At 37.4% G+C, this 19,486-nt stretch overlaps 1 protein-coding gene across 1 annotated transcript; it reads right to left on the reverse strand.

The window, feature by feature from the left end:
• Nucleotides 1-1,114: 1,114 nt before the first annotated feature.
• On the reverse strand, nt 1,115-18,538 carry PNPT1 (polyribonucleotide nucleotidyltransferase 1). The gene is made up of 29 exons (XM_419282.8): nt 18,323-18,538; nt 18,039-18,099; nt 17,662-17,736; nt 16,981-17,086; nt 15,967-16,016; nt 15,433-15,496; nt 15,298-15,345; nt 14,874-14,987; nt 14,445-14,631; nt 13,878-13,929; nt 13,681-13,738; nt 13,400-13,496; nt 13,198-13,300; nt 12,206-12,276; nt 10,824-10,860; nt 10,031-10,097; nt 9,833-9,922; nt 8,985-9,038; nt 8,772-8,878; nt 8,147-8,218; nt 7,986-8,049; nt 7,195-7,278; nt 6,641-6,724; nt 4,748-4,854; nt 4,607-4,662; nt 3,973-4,051; nt 2,695-2,742; nt 2,159-2,317; nt 1,115-1,810 (listed from the first exon to the last, which is right to left on the reverse strand). The coding sequence occupies exons 1-28, from the start codon at nt 18,532-18,534 to the stop codon at nt 2,162-2,164; spliced, it is 2,403 nt and encodes an 800-aa protein (XP_419282.4). The 5' UTR covers nt 18,535-18,538; the 3' UTR covers nt 1,115-1,810; nt 2,159-2,161.
• Between the last annotated feature and the right edge of the window lie 948 nt (nt 18,539-19,486).

Genomic DNA, 19,486 nt, shown 5'->3' on the forward strand with positions numbered 1-19,486 from the left:
CTAGTCATGTTTTGGTGAACACATAAGGCAACTGGGTTCCCAGCCACTACTTGGTGGATATTTCTACGCTATAGGGTCTGATGCCCTCGAAGTTTTATAGATAGGATTATTTCTGCTCCAGTGAGAGCCCAGTGGAAAGAAACACATAAAAATTTGCTCAAAACTCAAAGGTCACAGCACACTGCTGCCTCAGGACACCTGCCACTCCCCTCCCACCTCTGCAAGACATCTCTACATGCACTCATCCTTCAACAACTGTGTAAAATGAAGGATGGCCTCTCCTAAACTGGGGAGGTGTGGATGGGGTGTTAGCAACTGTAACATAACTATTTCAACCATGAAGAACCTGCTCTCTGATCACAGCTGATAATCTGAGGGGAAGAGCCAAGCACCTCCAGCCACAGCCCCACCTACTGCTATGGACAGCTCCTAGACGAATGTGGCCAACCCGCCATCCCTCCAGGAGGGTGGGTTCTCACACATGTTTACTTAGTTCCTGGCTCCATCTCAGCTCCTCTCCTCAAAGAAGAGCAGCTGGTCTGTGCTCCTTCCTGACACTTTCCAAGCAAAATTTCCTTCCACCCCTCCCCATAGGGCCTAGAAGTCAGGTTGACTGTAGAGGTTTTACCCATGGAAACATACACATCTTCCTTCCCCTCCACTGAACAAACTCCCCACCACCCCCATAGTTCAGTTACTGAGACCACCACAGGGACAAACACCAACCATCAATACTGTTCTTACTGTGGGTGACAAAGTACACTTACAGGGAACAATGGCATTCTTTGGTTTTTCATTTTCAGGCTCAAATGAAAGCATCTTATTGGCAATGAACTAGCTAAAAAGCTCCTAAGTATTTTGTGTGGTATTTCAGTAACTGTTCCAATACAGAAAGGAACTTTACAGAAAGTTTGCTATAATAAAGAGAAGCTACACCTTGAAAAAGCATGCTATTTCATTAATGCTATCAAGAACATAATCTAACAACTAGGATACCAGTCAAGTTAGCTAACTCACGGTAAGCAAAGACATTAGAATTCTTACTGAGAAATGTAATACAGTCCTTACAAATGAGCAAGATGACTTCATAAAAGACAGACAACTACAAAAAAAGTTGGCGAGTCATTTCTTTTTCTTTAATATTTTAGGTTAGAGTAAAAAAAGGCAAAACAATTTTTTTTTTTAAACAATAAATTCACATTTCTCTTCTCCCCAGTGTCTTTTTCCCCCCGCCCCTCCTTCAAAGGTCCAGAGCCCACTTTCTGTTAGAAACCTGATTTTCCTCTGAAACAGCATCAGTCATGATAAAGGTGATAATTTTTAAAGTTTACGCATTCTGTTCAACATTTCAATCTTGTACTCTGACAAGCCAGTAGAACTTGGTCTGGCCAAGTATGCCTCAACTGCTAACATACCTCACTGCCTCAATGTACAGGATAATTCCTTCTCCCAGAAGTACTTTTTCCACTACTTCTCATTGTTCTCATCATTTTATCTTGATATGACAGCAAGAAGAAAATCTTGAGAAATGAAGCAATTGTAGAAAAAAAAAAAAAGAAGCCATCTGCTCTTCTATACAATTCCACGTTCCTAGATTCTTACCCATGGTACACAAGGTAAGAGCATTGCTTGTTTCTGTTTTTCTTTTGAACAGTGTTTTAATTAGTTTGAAGACTTTGAAGTTCCACATCACCTTTAAGCATGAACAGCATCTGTTTTAAAAATATGATTCACTCCCATCCAGATAGAGATTCTTGTGAAGACATCTACAAACACTGGTGAAGATGGCTCATATTTTCCAGAAGTAGTCCTGGTAGATAATGAAAGAAACAGAAAATACTCTGTAACCTAATACCAGGGCACCAAATTCAGAAACAATTCTGGTGGCAAGTCAGAGAAGATTGAATACTTAAATAGATTTTTAAGAGGTAAGTTGGTTTTGGAGAAAGTACACAGTGTCTTGGAAGCTGGAAACCGTCAAGACATTTGAATCTATTGTACACTATCAAGCCCCTTATGAAAAGTTGTAACATAGCTGGCAAGCAGTATTCCTACACTGTCAAAGATTAACTGTGCAGTATAAGACTGATAGAATCCTATCAGTACTTGCAAGGAAGGTACAGTACAGAGCTGTCTCTCATATTTCTGGTAGCCTTACTTGTCACTGTGATGAAGTAGATGACTCTGGAGCAGTACCTCCCAGGACAATACTGTTTTTGTCTGTAAGGGTTTTAAGCACAGTCGTAGCTGGCGACTGCAGAACTTTGCGTGAAAGCCTCATTCTACCATCGGTTGGATCACGTCCAAAGTATTTAACCTGTTAAGAAAACTTGCCACTTTAAGATCACCACAATGCTTCGGACATCATAAAGTTATATTAAATAACAACATGAGAGTGACCAACTTAGAGAGCTAGAATTGGCATTTTCCTTAATTTATTTTTTTAATGTGAAGAAAATCACATACAACAGACACTGTTCAAGTCTATGCTGCTCAGTCAAATTAATGTGCTGCTTAGGATAGCAAGAATATGACAGTAAAAACTCTGATTTTTTTGGAAATTATCAAGCATTTAAGCAGCACAGCAAAATAACCTGACACAGTATTTCCTTCATAAACACAAAACAGAGAAATTCACACAAATACTAATACATGAATGGCAGTTTCTTATCAATTTAAACTCCATAAAGTTACCTGGATTTCTTGTCCGACTTCTAATCCAAGGGCACTAGGATGTTTGATCTAGAACACAGGATTTTTCAGAAAAAAACAAAAACAGAAAAACAACTTTACTCTTACAATTTTTTATGTTTAGTTGTAAAAATACCTTCCTTTAAGGATTCAGCACAGCAAGAATCCTCTTAACTACAGTAGATATTTTTTCATAAAAATATGCCAAAGAAACAATGTATGGTTTTGTATTGCATTATGGTGAAAAATGAACATAAATGCCAAGTAACAGTAGCTGGAACGGAAATATTCTTTCAGTGACAGTTGAAACAAATTATCATTTCAGCAACAGCAAGGCAGGAATTTAGACCTGAGCTGTCTCACCAGTTGAGAATTAAGAATAATTACATGCTCTCTACAAAGCTGATGTTGTTTTAAAGTACATTGACAATGAACTATAAACCACTGTGAGGTGCCTGAAACAACTACTGTCTCTTGGAATAGGCAACCAGTTTACAGAAGGACAAGGAAGAAATCACAGGTGCATTTTCCTCACAAACAAGCCAGAAGGAAAGCTTCTTAGCAATGTACCTTGCAAAGGACTGTTGGCTAATGTACAGAATGCATGATAGCAAGAAACAAAAGAATATTAGTAGATGTATTTATTGTTTGCTGCCAAGCCAGAGACAGCAAGAACTTAATTAATGGATCATTTATATAGAGTACACTATCAAAAATGTATCTGACAGTTCCATTTAAATAATTACTACATCTTCCTACATTTGCATTTGTTAAAACCACCTTCCTTAAGCCACTCCCTGCTCTTCTGTCAGCAGTACATGCAGGTATTCTTCCAGCACTGACCAAATCCCTTCTCCTGTTCTTGCCTCTCACTAACATGAATTTCTGCTACCAGTTTACACCAACATAGTTTTCAAAAGGAAAAAAGAGCAGAACAAGAACAATACATCTTTCTTCATGTTACATATCAGGCAACTTTACGTGGATGTATGTGGCTCAATACAAGCTAACAAGCAACTGCTGTGTTACCTAGGAAAGGGTATTAGACCTAAAGATGGTGATGTGCTTAACAGCACCAAGAGCAGGACCACAGCACTCAAAAGTTAGATTGCTTGCAGCTCTAATACAGGACAAAGGTTAAACAGGAAGTGCTGCTAGATTAAGACTCCAACACTCCACTGTGTGGAGACTAGGTAATGCACGCTAGGTTTAGTGAGAAATGATGTAAACTAGAAACTTCTAACAGTTGGTTTGTTTTCCACTTATTTAAGCACGTATTACCTTCCTTTGATCAAGTTGTGAATTATGAAGTAACACTGGTGTCATGTTTGGATACAATTTTACCATCACTCCAGAATCTCTGAAAAAGAGAATAGCACTTATCTCAAAATACTGTGAGAGAAATTTGCACGCAACTTATTTTGCAAACTGACTCCAAAACAAGCTCTGGTAAAGTTTTCATAAACAAGATTTTACTTATCATTCAAAAACAAAACAAAACAAAAAAAAAAAAACTTATACCAGCCACGTCTTTGCATTTCTCCTTAACTGAAAGAGGATGGAAGTTATTAAAATGTATTGTTCTGCAATATGTGGAACATCCATAAAGCACACGTAATTTCAATGCAAGATTTGTTTGTCCTCACAGAAAAGTAAAAAGCAAGTTCCAACCACATCTCTTATATAGAGGCAAAAGACAACCTTAAAGAGACATTCTAAAAACTAAGTTGCAAAAATAAACAGCCTTATTGAGAAGAGAATGTTTTCAACAGAGCAAAATATCAGGAATAATGCAAGTACCAAAGCCACCAACATGAGCTTGGCATCGTGTCTTTAGAAAAATCAATTTTACCTCATGTATCAGAAACATACCTAAGTATGTAAACTAAATTCAACTTCAGAGTACTTTTCATACCTTATTTCAGTTATTGTGGCTGTATAAATTGCACCAAATTCCAAATTAACTTCCTGCTACAGGGAAAAAAAAGAAAAAACAGTAAGAGACATACTCACAAAATACAATCTGAAAAAGCTAACAACAAAAGTTTGTCCTTACATCATCTTTGCAGAGTTCACCAATAAATTCTCTTGCTTCATGCATAGCACTAGGTGTGGGAGCAAACATAGAATATGTCTCTTCATCCAGTTGACTTAAAGTTACACCTTAGAAACAGAATTTATTAATGAAGAGATGTCGGTGAACATCCCTAAAATTTCAGGAAGCAGAAAATTCACACCGAGTAAAGACTGGCAGAGCAAAGTCATCTTGCATATTTTGACAGAGATCTGTTATTATAATTTCAAATCTTCTTTGCAACACAGCTTTTCTACAGCAACCATGTTGCAGGTATGCTTGTCAAACACTTGGACAAACTTGTGCCCCACATGGAACCATTCACATTTGCAAAACTATTCTTTATTATAATCTTTTTGTAAGAGAAAAAAAAACATTAAACCTTGTCAAGATAAATGTAATAAATTAAAAATTAATTCAATATCCATCTTAATAAAACTAAAGCTTTCACTAATGGCTGATAGAAATTGAAGTGCTTCAGAGTCAGAACACAGTAAGATTGCACAGCAAAATTCTTCACACCTCTAGACTAGTTTTTCCACCCAAAGGGAAATTTATTTTTTCCTCATTTTTTTTCCAGCTTGTCTCCCTAATAAGCACTAAAGAAGCCAGCTAGATTAAGCATTTCAAGTCCACAGCAGCTGAAGCAGAACATCTTCTAAATACATGTTTCAAATATCAGGCGTTTTAAAGATTTCTAGAAGTAGCTTTCTAGAATTAGAGATTTTCATATAGTAAAGAAAAGAATCTCTGCTTACAGGAAAGTACTCAGAAAAAGACTGATGTGTCTAACAGTATCACAGCAGGGACACCTCTGTCATGGCTGAATGTTGGTTATAGTTACCTTGCTAGCAAAGTGGACTAAATCTAGTTTCACCGATGTCAATCATATAAACAAAAGTTGTGTTTTTTTGTGTATGAACAAACACAAAAACTCCACGAAGCATAATACTTCTATTCTTCTTACACTCGCAATAGCACTTTCTGAAGTTGTCTTTAAGCATCCGTGAATGCAAGGATTCATTTGTTCCAAGAAATGCAACAAGCTCAGGAAACTCACACACCACTTGTTATCAGTTTGAGCCCTGGTTCAGATTACTCCTGCCCTGTGATGCTGCACTGTACTTCTAACATATCCCAGCATGTTAAAAATATATACAAATTCTTCACAGTGTGCTAGCAAAACAGTGCATTAACATTGTAGGAAGGACTCAATATCCCTTCTTAATCACAAAACTTTAGTCCGTAGACAAAGTATCTGCATATATTTTACCTATCCTGTAATACGTTCATAAGACATCAGACTTGCCTGACTTCAATCGTCCTTACTGGTCCTTAGAAAGATCTTTAACTACATCTCATGTAAGCCCCAAGAAACACTGCCATATGCGCATCATACTTCTGGAAATTCCTACTGCAAGACGAACTGCAAAAAACTCTAAGGAGAATCTACACACTCGTGCTCACTGAAGCAAGTCTTAACTCAAAACACAGGCATGTCTAGCAAAGACAGAGGAAACGCTTGATTTCTGAGCACTGGAACAGTTGAATGTACAAGTCTGAAAACATAAACCATTACATCGTCTGCATCACAAAGTACACTTTTTTGCTCAACAGTACTTCTTGTGCACTTCCTAAGGTGTTCTTATTGGAGCACAAATGTTACTTGTACTAAACAACTTGGGAAGTTTAAGCTTCCCTACTCCTAAGTTCTGAAAGGATAAGGAGAGCATTAATGCTTAACAGTAGCTGCGATAACAATACTTGTGCTACCAACATCCATTAATTCGAACTCTACACTAGTAATTTTTGTACAGTGAAAGGACACTAAGAACACATTAGGATAAATTATCCTTGTTTACTGTGATGTCTTACCAGTCTTTGCTTGCAGCTTCTTCAAATTATAGGCCCCAGGACCAAGGAATCTTAGCCTTTTTGATAATGGAACATGGATGGTTTCTGAAAGAGCATGTAAAGATGCTCTGAAATGCTAAATATGATAATTCTGAATACCAACACAAAAATCAAGTCTAATTAATTTACATTTAAGTTTTAACAGCTATTTGTATTATCTGTTCAACAGTGATTAGATTACATTTAAGAATTAAAATGAATGGAAATATAGAATGCAAGCACTTAGAGTATAAATTACCACAAGCCATTCCAGTATTGACATTTATATCTATTTTGATTTTGAGAGTTTCCACACAGTTTCAGCTCAATTCTGCTATTGTACCAGTAAAATGGTACAATACTGCCCTTCAGGGCAATAGAAAGCAAAAATTCACCTCAAAGCACAAATCAAGAAGTATCCCCAGTGGAGCAGAGACATAAAAACGAGACATTTATTAATAAAAGCTGTTTTCCATAACAGTTTCTTAAAAACTATTAAAAGGCATCAATTCATATCAACGTACAACTAATATTACCTACAACTGGACCACTTTCTTTTCTGTTCGGTCTGGGTTTTGCCAGTGTTTCATTCATAATTTGTAAAATCTCTCTCTTTGCAGCTGCAGGCATTGGGGAAAAAGGAAGTAGTAGTTTTGCATAAGATTGTAACAAAACCAACAAATTTAAGAGTAAGTTAAAAGCAGATAAGCATCCATTTATAAAATCTACCTTCTGCCTAATTTAAAGTACCATAGTAACTTAACACAACTTGCGTAACTCTCCCTCCCTTCCCACCTCACCAACATATGGTTTGAGTACATAACAATTTTTTTTTGTTTGTTTTGTTTAAACAGACATGGCTTAGTAGAATTGCATTTCTTTGCATCAGGCAACTCCAAACTACTGGAAGCAAATACTTCATAATACATACCACCACCTCGATGCTGTTCTTCTATATAAGTGATTTTTCTCCCCAGTCTGCTGCTACAAGTTTTAATGCATTTTTTTGTTTGTTTTCCAAAATGCAAACACTGCTCCTACAATGGTGACACCAACTGCATTTTTGTCCTTCTCTTAGTAGAAAAGTAACCTCTAGAAGTAGCACATATTTTCATTGATATTATGTACAATGCAATGAAACACTGCACTGGAAAGGGTCAAGCTCTTTGGAGGCTGAACTATACTCTAACAAAAACATATAACCATAATATGTGGGGGAGAATGGGGGGGGACTCTTCCTCATTTTCCCCAGTCTCAAGTAAAAATAAAGTGCAGCTTCTAATTTGATATGTTTTATAATAAAATGGATGCAAATGTATGCACATACCTGTAGCTTGCTGAATAGCTTCCATGATAATTTTTATTGGTATTCCAGGTAGTTTTAGATCAACCTAATGTGAGAAACAGAAAGACTGATATGTAGGGAAAGCTTTTTTTAGAGAAAATCTTCTTGAAGATTAATTATAGCAGTATTTCCCGTTAGTATACCTGCAAGGCAGTTACTCCTTTACTAGTACCTGCCATCTTGAAATCCATATCACCATAATAGTCTTCAATTCCCTGTCAGCATAAGCAGAAAAAACTAAATTGGCATAAATACATCCCAGTGCCAAAACTCATTATACCAAAAGCACATTCTAGGTATCAGTAAGCCACAAAGTGGACCTGAAGCCACTTGCAGAGTTATCACTTTTCACATTTTTTTTCTTCCCCCTCCCCCCCCCCCCCCCCACTCCCAATCTTATTTCACTGTTCCTAATGAATACAGTTTCTTTCTATTCTTATAAATTAAGAACCTTTTCGGACTCATTTTCTGAACTAATCTACAGTGGACTTGGTATCACCAATGATTGCCAAAGGAAGAAGGATAATAATGTACATTTTTTCTCCCCAACAACCTTGCCAACAGCTCATTTTTCTCCTAGTATATTGTGCTTCTCAGTAAACTGAAGCATCCAACAATTACCAATAGCTTTCTTCCAAAATTCAGTGAAAACAGAAAGCTTCTAAGAGCTTAAAAGAAATAATATAGTAGCACCAAGAATTACATGGATAAAACATTACAGAAGAAAGCTGGACACATCAACAGAAACAACAAGCCAGAAACACTCACCAAGATGTCTGTCAACAAACGGTAGTCCTCAATATCTCTTCCTTCCGGATCATACTTGGTAACGAGACCTACTGCTACACCTGCCACTGCACTTGATACAGGAACTCCTAATAATGGCAATTAAAAATACATTTTTGTAAGCTTGGATCATTTCAAAAATCCTTTAACATATTATAATAGGCCGTTTATCTTCATAAGTACCACATTTTGTACCTGCATCCATTAATGCCAGACTTCCACCACATGCAGAAGCCATTGATGAGGAGCCTAAGGAGTTAGAATACAGGGGAAAAATAGCATTAAACATTGGTCAAAAGCATCTGAAATAAAACCTGCCATTTACGTTCTTCAATGACCGTCTGGAAATTAACTCTCTGCTAGCCAGAAGATACGGTACAGCAACACACATATCATAATAAATAACAACACTTAGATAGAAGGTTTCTGCAGCAGAAGCCCTTCATGAAGGAATGGGTAAGATTTTGAATATTTCATGATACTGGTACGAAAAAGAGACCAACAAGCATCATAACTGATATTAAATATTCTAGATAAGTAAGCAAGAGGCTGGTCAACTGCAGATGGGACTTATTCCCTTTCTTCACTAATTCTTCCTTCCAGGTACCAGATCTCACTACACTGCTAAGAAATTGCTGGCAAACCTCACAGAACTCCTGGCCACAGAAGGGAACCTGCAGAAAGGTGAAATAAACGGCTTTCTCCCAAGCTGGGGAAATGAGAATATATAGACAGAAGTCATCTGTAAGTCAGCTGCAGTTAAACACTGAATAACTGGTCTCAGTACAAGCCTTTTCATAAAAAAAAAAAATCAAATTTAAGTTTACATCTCATAGTGATACTGTGCTGTTATACAAATTGAAGGGTTTATTATTCATGACCATATATATTCTTTCAATTTTGAAGTACTTCAGATAGACTCTAAAATTTGGTAGCTCTATTAACAATTAAATTTATGGCCTACAAAAACGTCTACATCTAGATGGTTCTTTAAGAACCAATCTTCACTTCTCATTTCTCAAAGATTAAGAAAAACACAGTACCATTTGACTCTAGGACTTCAGAAGTAACTCGTATTGTGAATGGGAAGTCCTGGGGAATAACTGGTTTCAGTGCTCTCTCTGCCAGTGCACCTGGTAAAAAAAAGAAAAAAAAAAGAAAAAAACAAGCTATAAATAAAACCAACCAGACAAAAATAATAAAGCTTACAGCATGAGACAACTTCTGGAGTCTTATCTTACCGTGTCCAAGCTCTCTTCTATTCACACCAGTAACTTTGCCAATCTCATTAGTTGCATAAGGAGGAAACTGTAGAGAAGAAAGAAATTCCAAAATGTACGTACAGAGAACTACAATTTTTTCCACTTCAAAACACATACTTTGAAGTTCTGGTGCATCTCAAGGTGAAAACAAAACAGAAACAAACAAAACAAAAATCTAACAACCAAATAATACCTATCAGTCACTTAGTCTGCGAGTTGAGATTAGCTGACACAGTGTTTATTTTACACATGCTTTAATTCCACAGAACAGGAGAGAATAAAGCAGTTGCAAGATACCAAAGGAATAAGGCAACAAGCTTACTCTAAGAAAGCTTGCCAAACAACACGTTAGAAAACTTGTTTCTAATCTAACCTTGCCTTCCAGAAAAAGCAACACATCTCTTGCCCATACAAAATACTATGGGTAAGCTCCAAAGGCTGTAAAAAAACCACTATTTACTATTGCTGCAAAAAATGGCAGCTGAGTATATTAGTAGTTTACTAGACATAATCGAGCAGGTTAATCCTGTCTGCAGTAATAACTTGTCCTCAAGGAGCTAACAAGTGTTAAACTACTAGAAAGATTGCATAAAATGGCAACTTGTGAATTATTTAACAGCACTTCTGTTCATAAACTGCAGGATAAATTCACATATGAATTATAAGTTCCATTCAGATCTAGAAATAATTAACATCCTTGGAAGGGACCAATTTCACCTTTAAAAGCAAGACCAGAAGCTCTTACACAAATCACACACAATAAAACACTCACCTCATAATGCAGCATGAAGTTCTTATCTTTTATTCCACTATTAATTGGAAAAAAAAAAAAAACACAACAAAACACAAGAACACATCAGAAGAACGTCTTACATCCTACATATAGCAAGATTATATTCAGCTATGCTTACAGATTGACCAAACCAGCAGATCTACTGATTCACCATTTGTCTTTTTTTTTTTCTTTCCTATTAGGCTTTTTTTTTTTTTCTAATAATTGTATTAAAACTACAGTCTACAAAGAAATGACCATCATATGTCAAATGTAGTCATTTAAACAGCTTTCCTAGTTTTATGCTCATTTTGATTCATCAAATGATAGACAAACTTCAAGAATCAGTATTTTACTACACACACTTCAAGAAAGACTAAGAAATATAAGCACTCAGTAAGAAAACTCAAAGTCTGTAAGATTACTCAACTTGAAAGATGCCTACGGTCAAAAATGTTATCAAATTATCCCAAGAATTGATACTTAACAACAAATAAAAATGCTAATCTACCAAACCAAGCTGTTTCAGGTCAAGACTTGTTTCACTGAGCTTTACCATACAGGCTCTCTCTCTCTCATTTATGAAGCAGTCTACTGGCTACTAGTTAAAGAGTACTTAGCATAAACAGAATTCCCAGAACAGTAAAATTAACAAATATGGGCAAGCACCTCCAGGTCAAAAATAAATAAGTAAATGAATAAATAAACAGAAGGAAACAAACCCGACACTACTACATGAAAGCTCCCACACTGATGGGATGAGATCACTGAACTGCAGCTTTAAAAGGAAGGATTTTCCTCTTCCCAACAAGTTAGCTCTCAGCATTAGAAAGTTAACGGCACAAGGGCTTGTTTGCTACACCGCAAGTTCAATTTTCCTTACTCCACTAATAAAAGATCACAAACATTTTTACCATCTGAAGATTTCTACTTTTGAGATAAAATATTTTAAATGGCTTATTCAGCCGGGAAAAGAAAAAAAAAAAATCTGCTGCTTTTTGTGTTGGAAACACTTAAACCAAAATTGACAAACAGCAGTTTTTCATGGGCTACACATACCAGACATCGAAGAAACATTTCAAAACCTATGAGAAAGCAATGAAATGACTGGAAGACGTATCAAGCTCTAACAGTGATGGAACAAAGAGAATCAGCTTTGATATATATATTTTTTTCCCCAAGAGACCTGACGTATTGATGCAGTTTTAGAAAATAGCTAATGAATTTTGCATTTGTTTCTCTCAAAACCAGACTGGACATGACTTGCACTACCCTTGAACTACAAATGTGTGCCTGTGGAATTAATATATAAGATGAGTACTTCTATGAACATGTTTACATCCTCACCGCTGACAAAAAAAACACCCAAAAGACACACATACCTCACAGCTGTTGAGATAAGATCTGATTTTACACTTGATTCTATGGAGTCAAATGTAACAGTGCAGAGAACCTGGAATAAAAAAAACAAGGTAAACACTCTCTTCATACTGGTAGAAGATAAAAGATTAATTACAGCAACAGATATGATGGCATCTCCTACCATTTTTTCTTCATGTCTCAAACATTCACAACCTGTAAAGATTATATGATCTTACAAGTGATCACATCTAAAAACACTAATTTAATATTTCCTAGTTTGTCAGTTGGATTTAACTCCAATCTCCATCACTCTACGCTTGGCTATCCAGCCAGTTCTTTACTCAGTTAAGAGTGTACATGTCCACACTACAGGCTGCCAGCTTCTCCAAGAGAATACTGCAGCAGACAGCATCAAAAGCTTTGCTGAACTCTATGCAGACTACGGCAACAGCCTTTCCCTCAACCACCAGGTGGGTCACTCAATCACAGAAGGAGATCAGGCTGGTCAAGCAGGATCTGCTGTTCATGAACCCATGCTGCTGGGTCTGATCTCCCAGTTATCCCACAAATATCACGTTATCTCACTCAGGACAGTCTGTTCCATAACTTTTCTAGGCACTCAGGTGAGACTGACAGGTCTGTAGTTCCCCAGATATTTCTTATGACCCTTCGTGTAGATCCTGAGTATAATCTTAAAATCTACCCATCTCATGCTTTTGGGAAGGAATTAAAAAAAAAAAAAAAAAACAGCTCATATCATCATATTAATGTAATTTTTTGTACTATTTTCCTTTTAGTCCAATTATATATTTTTGAACATATGAAGTTTCATTTAGGGGATCTCATTATATGCACAGCTTAACATTGCCCTATGTATCAAAAACCTCAATTAAGCAAATGTTAGAAAAGTTCAGGTCAACCAAACCCAAATACTTCCCTAAATATGAACAACACTGTATTTCACACAAAAACCTTTTGTTTCAACATCTTTTTAACATAAAAAAACCACTACCTGTGTTTGACCTCTCTGAAATAAGGCTGATCCATGAAGCATTTTAAACATGTTCACTTCACATTTAATATCCCTGAGGGAAGTCAAATCTCTCCCATCACACCTAAAGTGAGAAGCAGAAATTATGAGATCAATGAAAATATAAACTTAGAAAAAAAAAAAATTGTAAGTTACTATTCAGCATGGAGTTTGCCATACTTACCTTCTGTATTCATTCAGAATAAGATTTCTAAAGATAACCTTTGAGACTGCATTGAAAGATTCCATGATCTCATAAGGCTCAGCCTCTGGAAATTTTTCTAGGCATAAAAAAAATAAGTAGTAAAAAAAAAAAAAAAGAAAAAAAGAAAAGAAAAAGCAATTGCAACTGAAACTAGAAAATGAATTACAGACAACTAAGATAACCCTGCCAAAAAACAGCATACTAAATTTAAGCAGTGTCATTTAAGCTTTTCTAAGTACCAGGAAAGCAGAAAATAATACCTTTCAGCTGCTCTTCTGTTTCAAGTCTTATTTTGTTAATTGCTTCATCTCTGGAAATCTAGAACACAGGATTTGCGATTAGTTAACTCTGCACAGCAGAACAAGACAATTTATTATTACTATTCAAAAGGAGAACAGAAACTAAAACTTATTAGTTTTATTATATTGAAAATAAATCATGTTTGGATTGTACTTACTTTATCATGGCTAAAATCCGTGAACACCGCATAGATCTTGTTAAAAGCAAGTCTGCAGGAAGAAAAAAAAGAATTTTTGAAAACATCGTTTGAAGTACAACTGTACTCTAAAGTACAACTGTTTTCATATTTATTTTTTAATTTTTGGAGATGGAACATTTTTATGAGAAGCATGAAAGCATCAGACTTGTATTTCCAAACATTGCTAGCCCCAGCTGTCCATTTTATACGCTCTCCTACTTCCTATCTCCTCCACGATAAAGCTCACAAAAGCCACACAACATGGGCTTTTTGTGTCACCACTTCACACGAATGGCATATAGCTTTCCACTGAGTTTTCATGCCACTCGTTTTGCCCTGCTCTGCTCACTACGTATGAAAGCAGAGCTGAAGACAGGGTCCCTAAGTTTCACTGGAAAACACTGCGAGAAATTCTAAAAGTTTAAAAGGTGATTTTGTTGAACAATAATCCACGCCTTTTGATCACAGATGATTAAATAATCTTTAAATATATATTTTTGAGCCAGTTAATAGACATCAGACCAAAACTATTTGTTCCCAACTTACTTCTTTGCACATTCCACAATCTCTTCAGGAGCAACAAATAACTTCTGAACAGTTCTCTTGACAACACCGCGTTCTTTCACTAGCTGTTGAATTCCTTGAATTATGTGCTGGGTTTGCTTCACCCCTACTTTGATAGCATGACAGAAATCTTGTTGCAATATATTCTCAGCAGTTGCTTCTAACATAACTATAAATGGAAAATTAAAAATTGAGTTATTGTTTTTTGTTTTTTAATAATAATCTGTAACTCAATCAAGGAAATACACATTACCTATAAACAGTATAAATATAATGGAAATTATTTTACTTAAAAGTTTCTTATCAATATTGCCTAAAGATAGAATTTTCAAAGATCAGAAAAACACCTGTAATGAGGCATTTACTTGATTTTCAAACTGATCATTCAACAGATATTAATTATCTACTTACCAACTTGGTTTTGTGGGGCTGCAGCAACAACTAAATTCAAAGTGCTAGAAGACATTTGTTTTCGAGTTGGATTGATTACAGTTTCTCCATCAACCAGTCCTACCCTTACTGCACCTAGAAAAAAACTCCAGCAAATTATTATTAAAATAATAAAAAGGCATCAAAAAATTCAAGGCATCATTTTACTTTGAGAACTATACATTTAAAACCAATAATATTTCAAAATAAACCAAAATAAATTTTGTCCAGAAAAAAAAAAAAAAGTGATTTGAAGTACAGTAATTCCATTCACCATAAAGTGAATTTCACTACGTTAAGCAAAAGATAGCAACCTTTACATTCAAGTTTTTGTTAGAAGAAGCCAACCGTTGCCTAATTCTTTCATTATGTTCAGGTCACCCACGATTTCAAAATACGTACTTACCAACAGGACCATTCCACGGGATATCAGATAAAGCAAGAGCTGCAGAAGCTAGAATAAAAAGATAAAAATCCCTATTAGCACAAAGAGATTACATTAAAAATCACATGAGCAATATGTTATTAACAACACTCTTACCTCCATTAATTGCCAGAACATCAGGATCATTGACACCATCTACTGCTAAAAGATTACAAAGGATCTGGCATAAGATAAAAGACAATAAATAATTTTGATCTATACATCTGTACTAGCTATCATTACAAAGCTAAAGACAGCAAAACAAAGCATTTCACAAACTTATACAAGACTACCTACAAAGAAAAGCCAGTCCAGGTACTTAAGCCAGGAGGTTAATGCTAAAGAACCAGAACGCTAATACTACAGCAACACCATGTAACTTTTATTATCTTTTCTTTCCCTTGTTGTACGCAGTGTTTTTGAATTTGTCTCTGCACCTCTATAACAGAATTTGAGAACTAGCATGTAATTAAAAAGTTTGGAGACAAGAAAATGAGAAATTAAAAAGCAGAATTACAGTATCAGCCTGTTTTTTGAAGGTAAGCCCATCCTTCATGCTAATTATAACTGTTTTTCTTAAAGTAGTTTCTATATCACGTGTGATTTTCTTCCATTCTAAAAGCAGCTACAGTGAAGGAGAGCATGACTTACCTGCGTATCATAAAAGTAGCCTACTGGAAAGAGTGGTCTGATTGACCTATCTGCAAAAGAAACATTCAAATGTTCAGGTTTCAGTATCCAGCTTATCTTCTAATATACTCCACAAGAAGCTGACAAGATCATTTTAATGAACAACTCAAGCAAACAAGAAGAGAAAGAGTGGAGAACTCAGAAAGAAATTTATTATGATACATAATCAACACTAAAATTTCATCAGCACTCAGAGAAAAATAAGACACGTGGGTGAGTATATACATTGTCATGAAACACAGGATAAAAACATTTTAAGAAGTCTTCCCAGTTTGTAATGGTTATACGGTTATAATCTTATTACCTGAAATGCCTCTAATGAAGAAACATGAAAAAAATACAATCCTCAAGGTAAAACAACAAAAGCACGTGTGTTACTTGCAAGATGCCTAGATGCTCTTAATTTTATTCGTAAACTTTAACAACCCAGGGCCTTAGAGCTCTTCGCAACCCAAAAGTGCAGTCTTAAAATGCTGATGCATTTGACATCAGCTTTATGTAAATGTTGAATTTCAAAGGCATTATTTTATCCATGAAATAATCTTTATCCATGCTAGAAATGACTTTTCAAGTGGAATCAAGAGGCACAGACTGAACATGTACCATTCAGTAAGTTAGTGTATAAGTTTTTGTAGTTTACCTTGTTTGTTTTCCAATCTCTCTGAATACACGTGCAACTGGAGAGGTGACCTCTCATTAGGATGAGAACTTAGGTACAATAATCTCAGAGGTGCCAACATGGAAGTTCAAGATCCAGACACATATATATAAAGAAATATGTGCAAAAAGCCCCAGCTGACATCATTTTTTAAATTAGCCCTGTTAAACTTTAACATGAGCAACTTTTTTTTTCCTGATATTATTGCAGAAACAATAAACTTTGCAAGACACGGTTACAAATTACTGCCTCTTTTCAAACATATGTGATGTGATGAAATATTTTAAAGTACTGGAAATAAAATGGCTGCAGCCTACCTATTACTCTGCTTGTAAGAATTTCTTTATCAGTAGTACCAAGTTCTCTTCTTAAATAGTTTGTTGGAATTCTTCCTGCTGCTGCAGCTTTCTGACGATAGTCAACCTTTTAAAAAACAAAAGCAGGACTCTTAAAGGCAACAGACCACTAATTTCAGAGCTACAGAATCACTCAAGCTAGAAGGCATGCCTCAGAAGGTCTGCGGTCCAATATCCTGCTCAGAGCAACTTCAGTGCTGATTCAACTGCACCCTGAGTGATGAGCATTAATTCCAGGTCATGGATACAAGTATCAAACAGGCAATGTCGCAGGACAGATCCCCTGAAAAAATTTATTATTAATCAGCCACACGTTAGAATATGAATCCTTAACCCTTAATAACCCTTCAAGAGTCACAATCCAGACAGCTTTTCCACACATCTAAAATATAACATTTGAAGTCGACTGTTGCAGTCGACATCCAAATCCACAAGACTTTTGGTAGGCAGATAGCTTCTATGGCTCATCCTTCATCCACAGATGTAACAATTTTATCATAGGGTTCTATTCTGAAACCCAACTCTGTACTCTGCTGCTTGCCTTCTTTGCTCCCCTCAGTATCTTGAGCTCTCTGTTCAATGACTTGTGCAGCTAAGGCTGCCACTGACCACCAGAAAACAAGTTTTGTCAATAGAACTTACCACTAATGGCATGAACTGAGATGCAGAAGGTTTGGTTTTACTGACTGCTGTGACCATTACTGCCGTATCACCTAGCTGGATCAAGGAAAAACATATTGAGATTATCTGTCAGTTAGTATTTAAAGTCCCAAACTTAATCAGATATTAAAATTCTAGTTCAAAACATTCTCCGTAGAAAAAACCTCACATTGTTCCATGCTTTGCAGCAGCAACCGTTCAGAAAAAAGAGCCAGCCCCCCCCCCCCCCCCCCCCTTCCCATAACAGACAGACGAACACCCTTTAGAGAATACGTTGCTCCTTAAGGCCCACTACTCCTCTGCACACCCTGATGACCCACTAAGAAGTGAAGTTCCCCACACCTGAGGCTGTTTTTTACCTGAACGACAGCAGCTCCATCAGCAAACCTGGCAAGTTTTCCAGAAGACAGTTCCATCTTCCTGTCGGAAAGAAATAACCCCGTACTGACCACGACTGCAAACCCATTACACCGTCACCTGCAGCATCCATTCAGAAGGTCGGCGGCCGCAGTTCGCACTGATATCTGAGGCCTCATTAACGCACAGAAAGGCCCAAACGCTGCTCTCCAACGCGCCTTTGCCCCACAGCTCTTCCAGACGAGAGACGCAGCCCCGCGCAGCCGCCGCCACACCACCCCCTCACCTGCCCCCGACGTCCACCGTCACGGCACAGCAGGGCCCAGGTTCTGCCGCCGCGCTGCGGGCGGACACCAGCGGCAGCCCGCCGCCAGGCAGCAGGAAGCGCCGCCATCGCGTCATGGCCCGACCGCTGACGGCTCCGACAGACAAACCGCCGAGCGCAGCGCGCCGACAACTCGTGGCGGCGGCCATCGCGCCGGGGCTGGGCGGGCACATCGGCAGCAGCCGGCATCCTATTGGCTGCTGGAGGAGCCGGGGACGGGCTGCCGCGCAGTAAGCTCGAAGCGGATTGGCTCTCGCCCCGGCGGTTTCGTTTCGGTTCCGCGATGTGAACGCATCGCCGCGCCTCCTGGAGGAGTCCCGTCGGGTACGGCGGCCGGGCAGGGCCGCGCATGCGGGAGCGCGAGGGGGTGAGAGTGCCCGTGGCTTTATCCAGATCCAGAACCCACAGCTGCAGTTCTGTTTTAGTATTAAAGCACAAAAGGTGGCGGAGCAGGTGCGTCCGCCAGGCTTTCCTGCGTTCACATTTGCTCTTCTGCCCACTTCTTTGAAAGATTTTTGTCATTATTACTCATTAAAATTGGTACTCTCGTGACAAGTGTCGTGCTATAATAACGTAATTCATTTTGTGAGGGGTTGGAAGCATTCATATAACATAAAGGGCAGAAGCAACACAATCTTTTCTGTTGTTAAGCACAAGAGACAGTTACTTCAGGCTTTTAAAGCTTAAATTACAGGGAAGCCAACACACTTAGAGCAGAGAATTGCAAGTTACAAGGGAGAAGCAAAGAAGAGACATTGAGGTGGCATTTTGTAGGTGAGCACAAAGTAATGTTCGTTGAGGTTTAACAGAACAGTGCTAGAGAGTTTAGAAAGAAGAATCACGAAGGCCTGGAGGAGGGATGTGTAAGGACTACATAGAAGCAGTGTAGAAGCGAAGCTCTTCTAGCAGGCGTTATCCATCCAACACAAGCTGGATGACTCAGTGTAAAAAGATGCTCTCTTCTCATGAACGCTTCCCCTTCAACAGTAAACAGCATTAGCTACAAATGTCTGTAACTTCATCTCTATCATTTCTGTGTGAAAGCAACAGTGACAGTTTGTCCTCCTATCTTCAGTCATCATCACATAACATAGTTGAAACTTGTTTCTGTAAGAAAGACCTCAG

The sequence above is a fragment of the Gallus gallus genome, chromosome 3 (assembly GCF_016699485.2).
Source record: "Gallus gallus isolate bGalGal1 chromosome 3, bGalGal1.mat.broiler.GRCg7b, whole genome shotgun sequence".
In the NCBI taxonomy this organism is placed as follows: domain Eukaryota; kingdom Metazoa; phylum Chordata; class Aves; order Galliformes; family Phasianidae; genus Gallus; species Gallus gallus.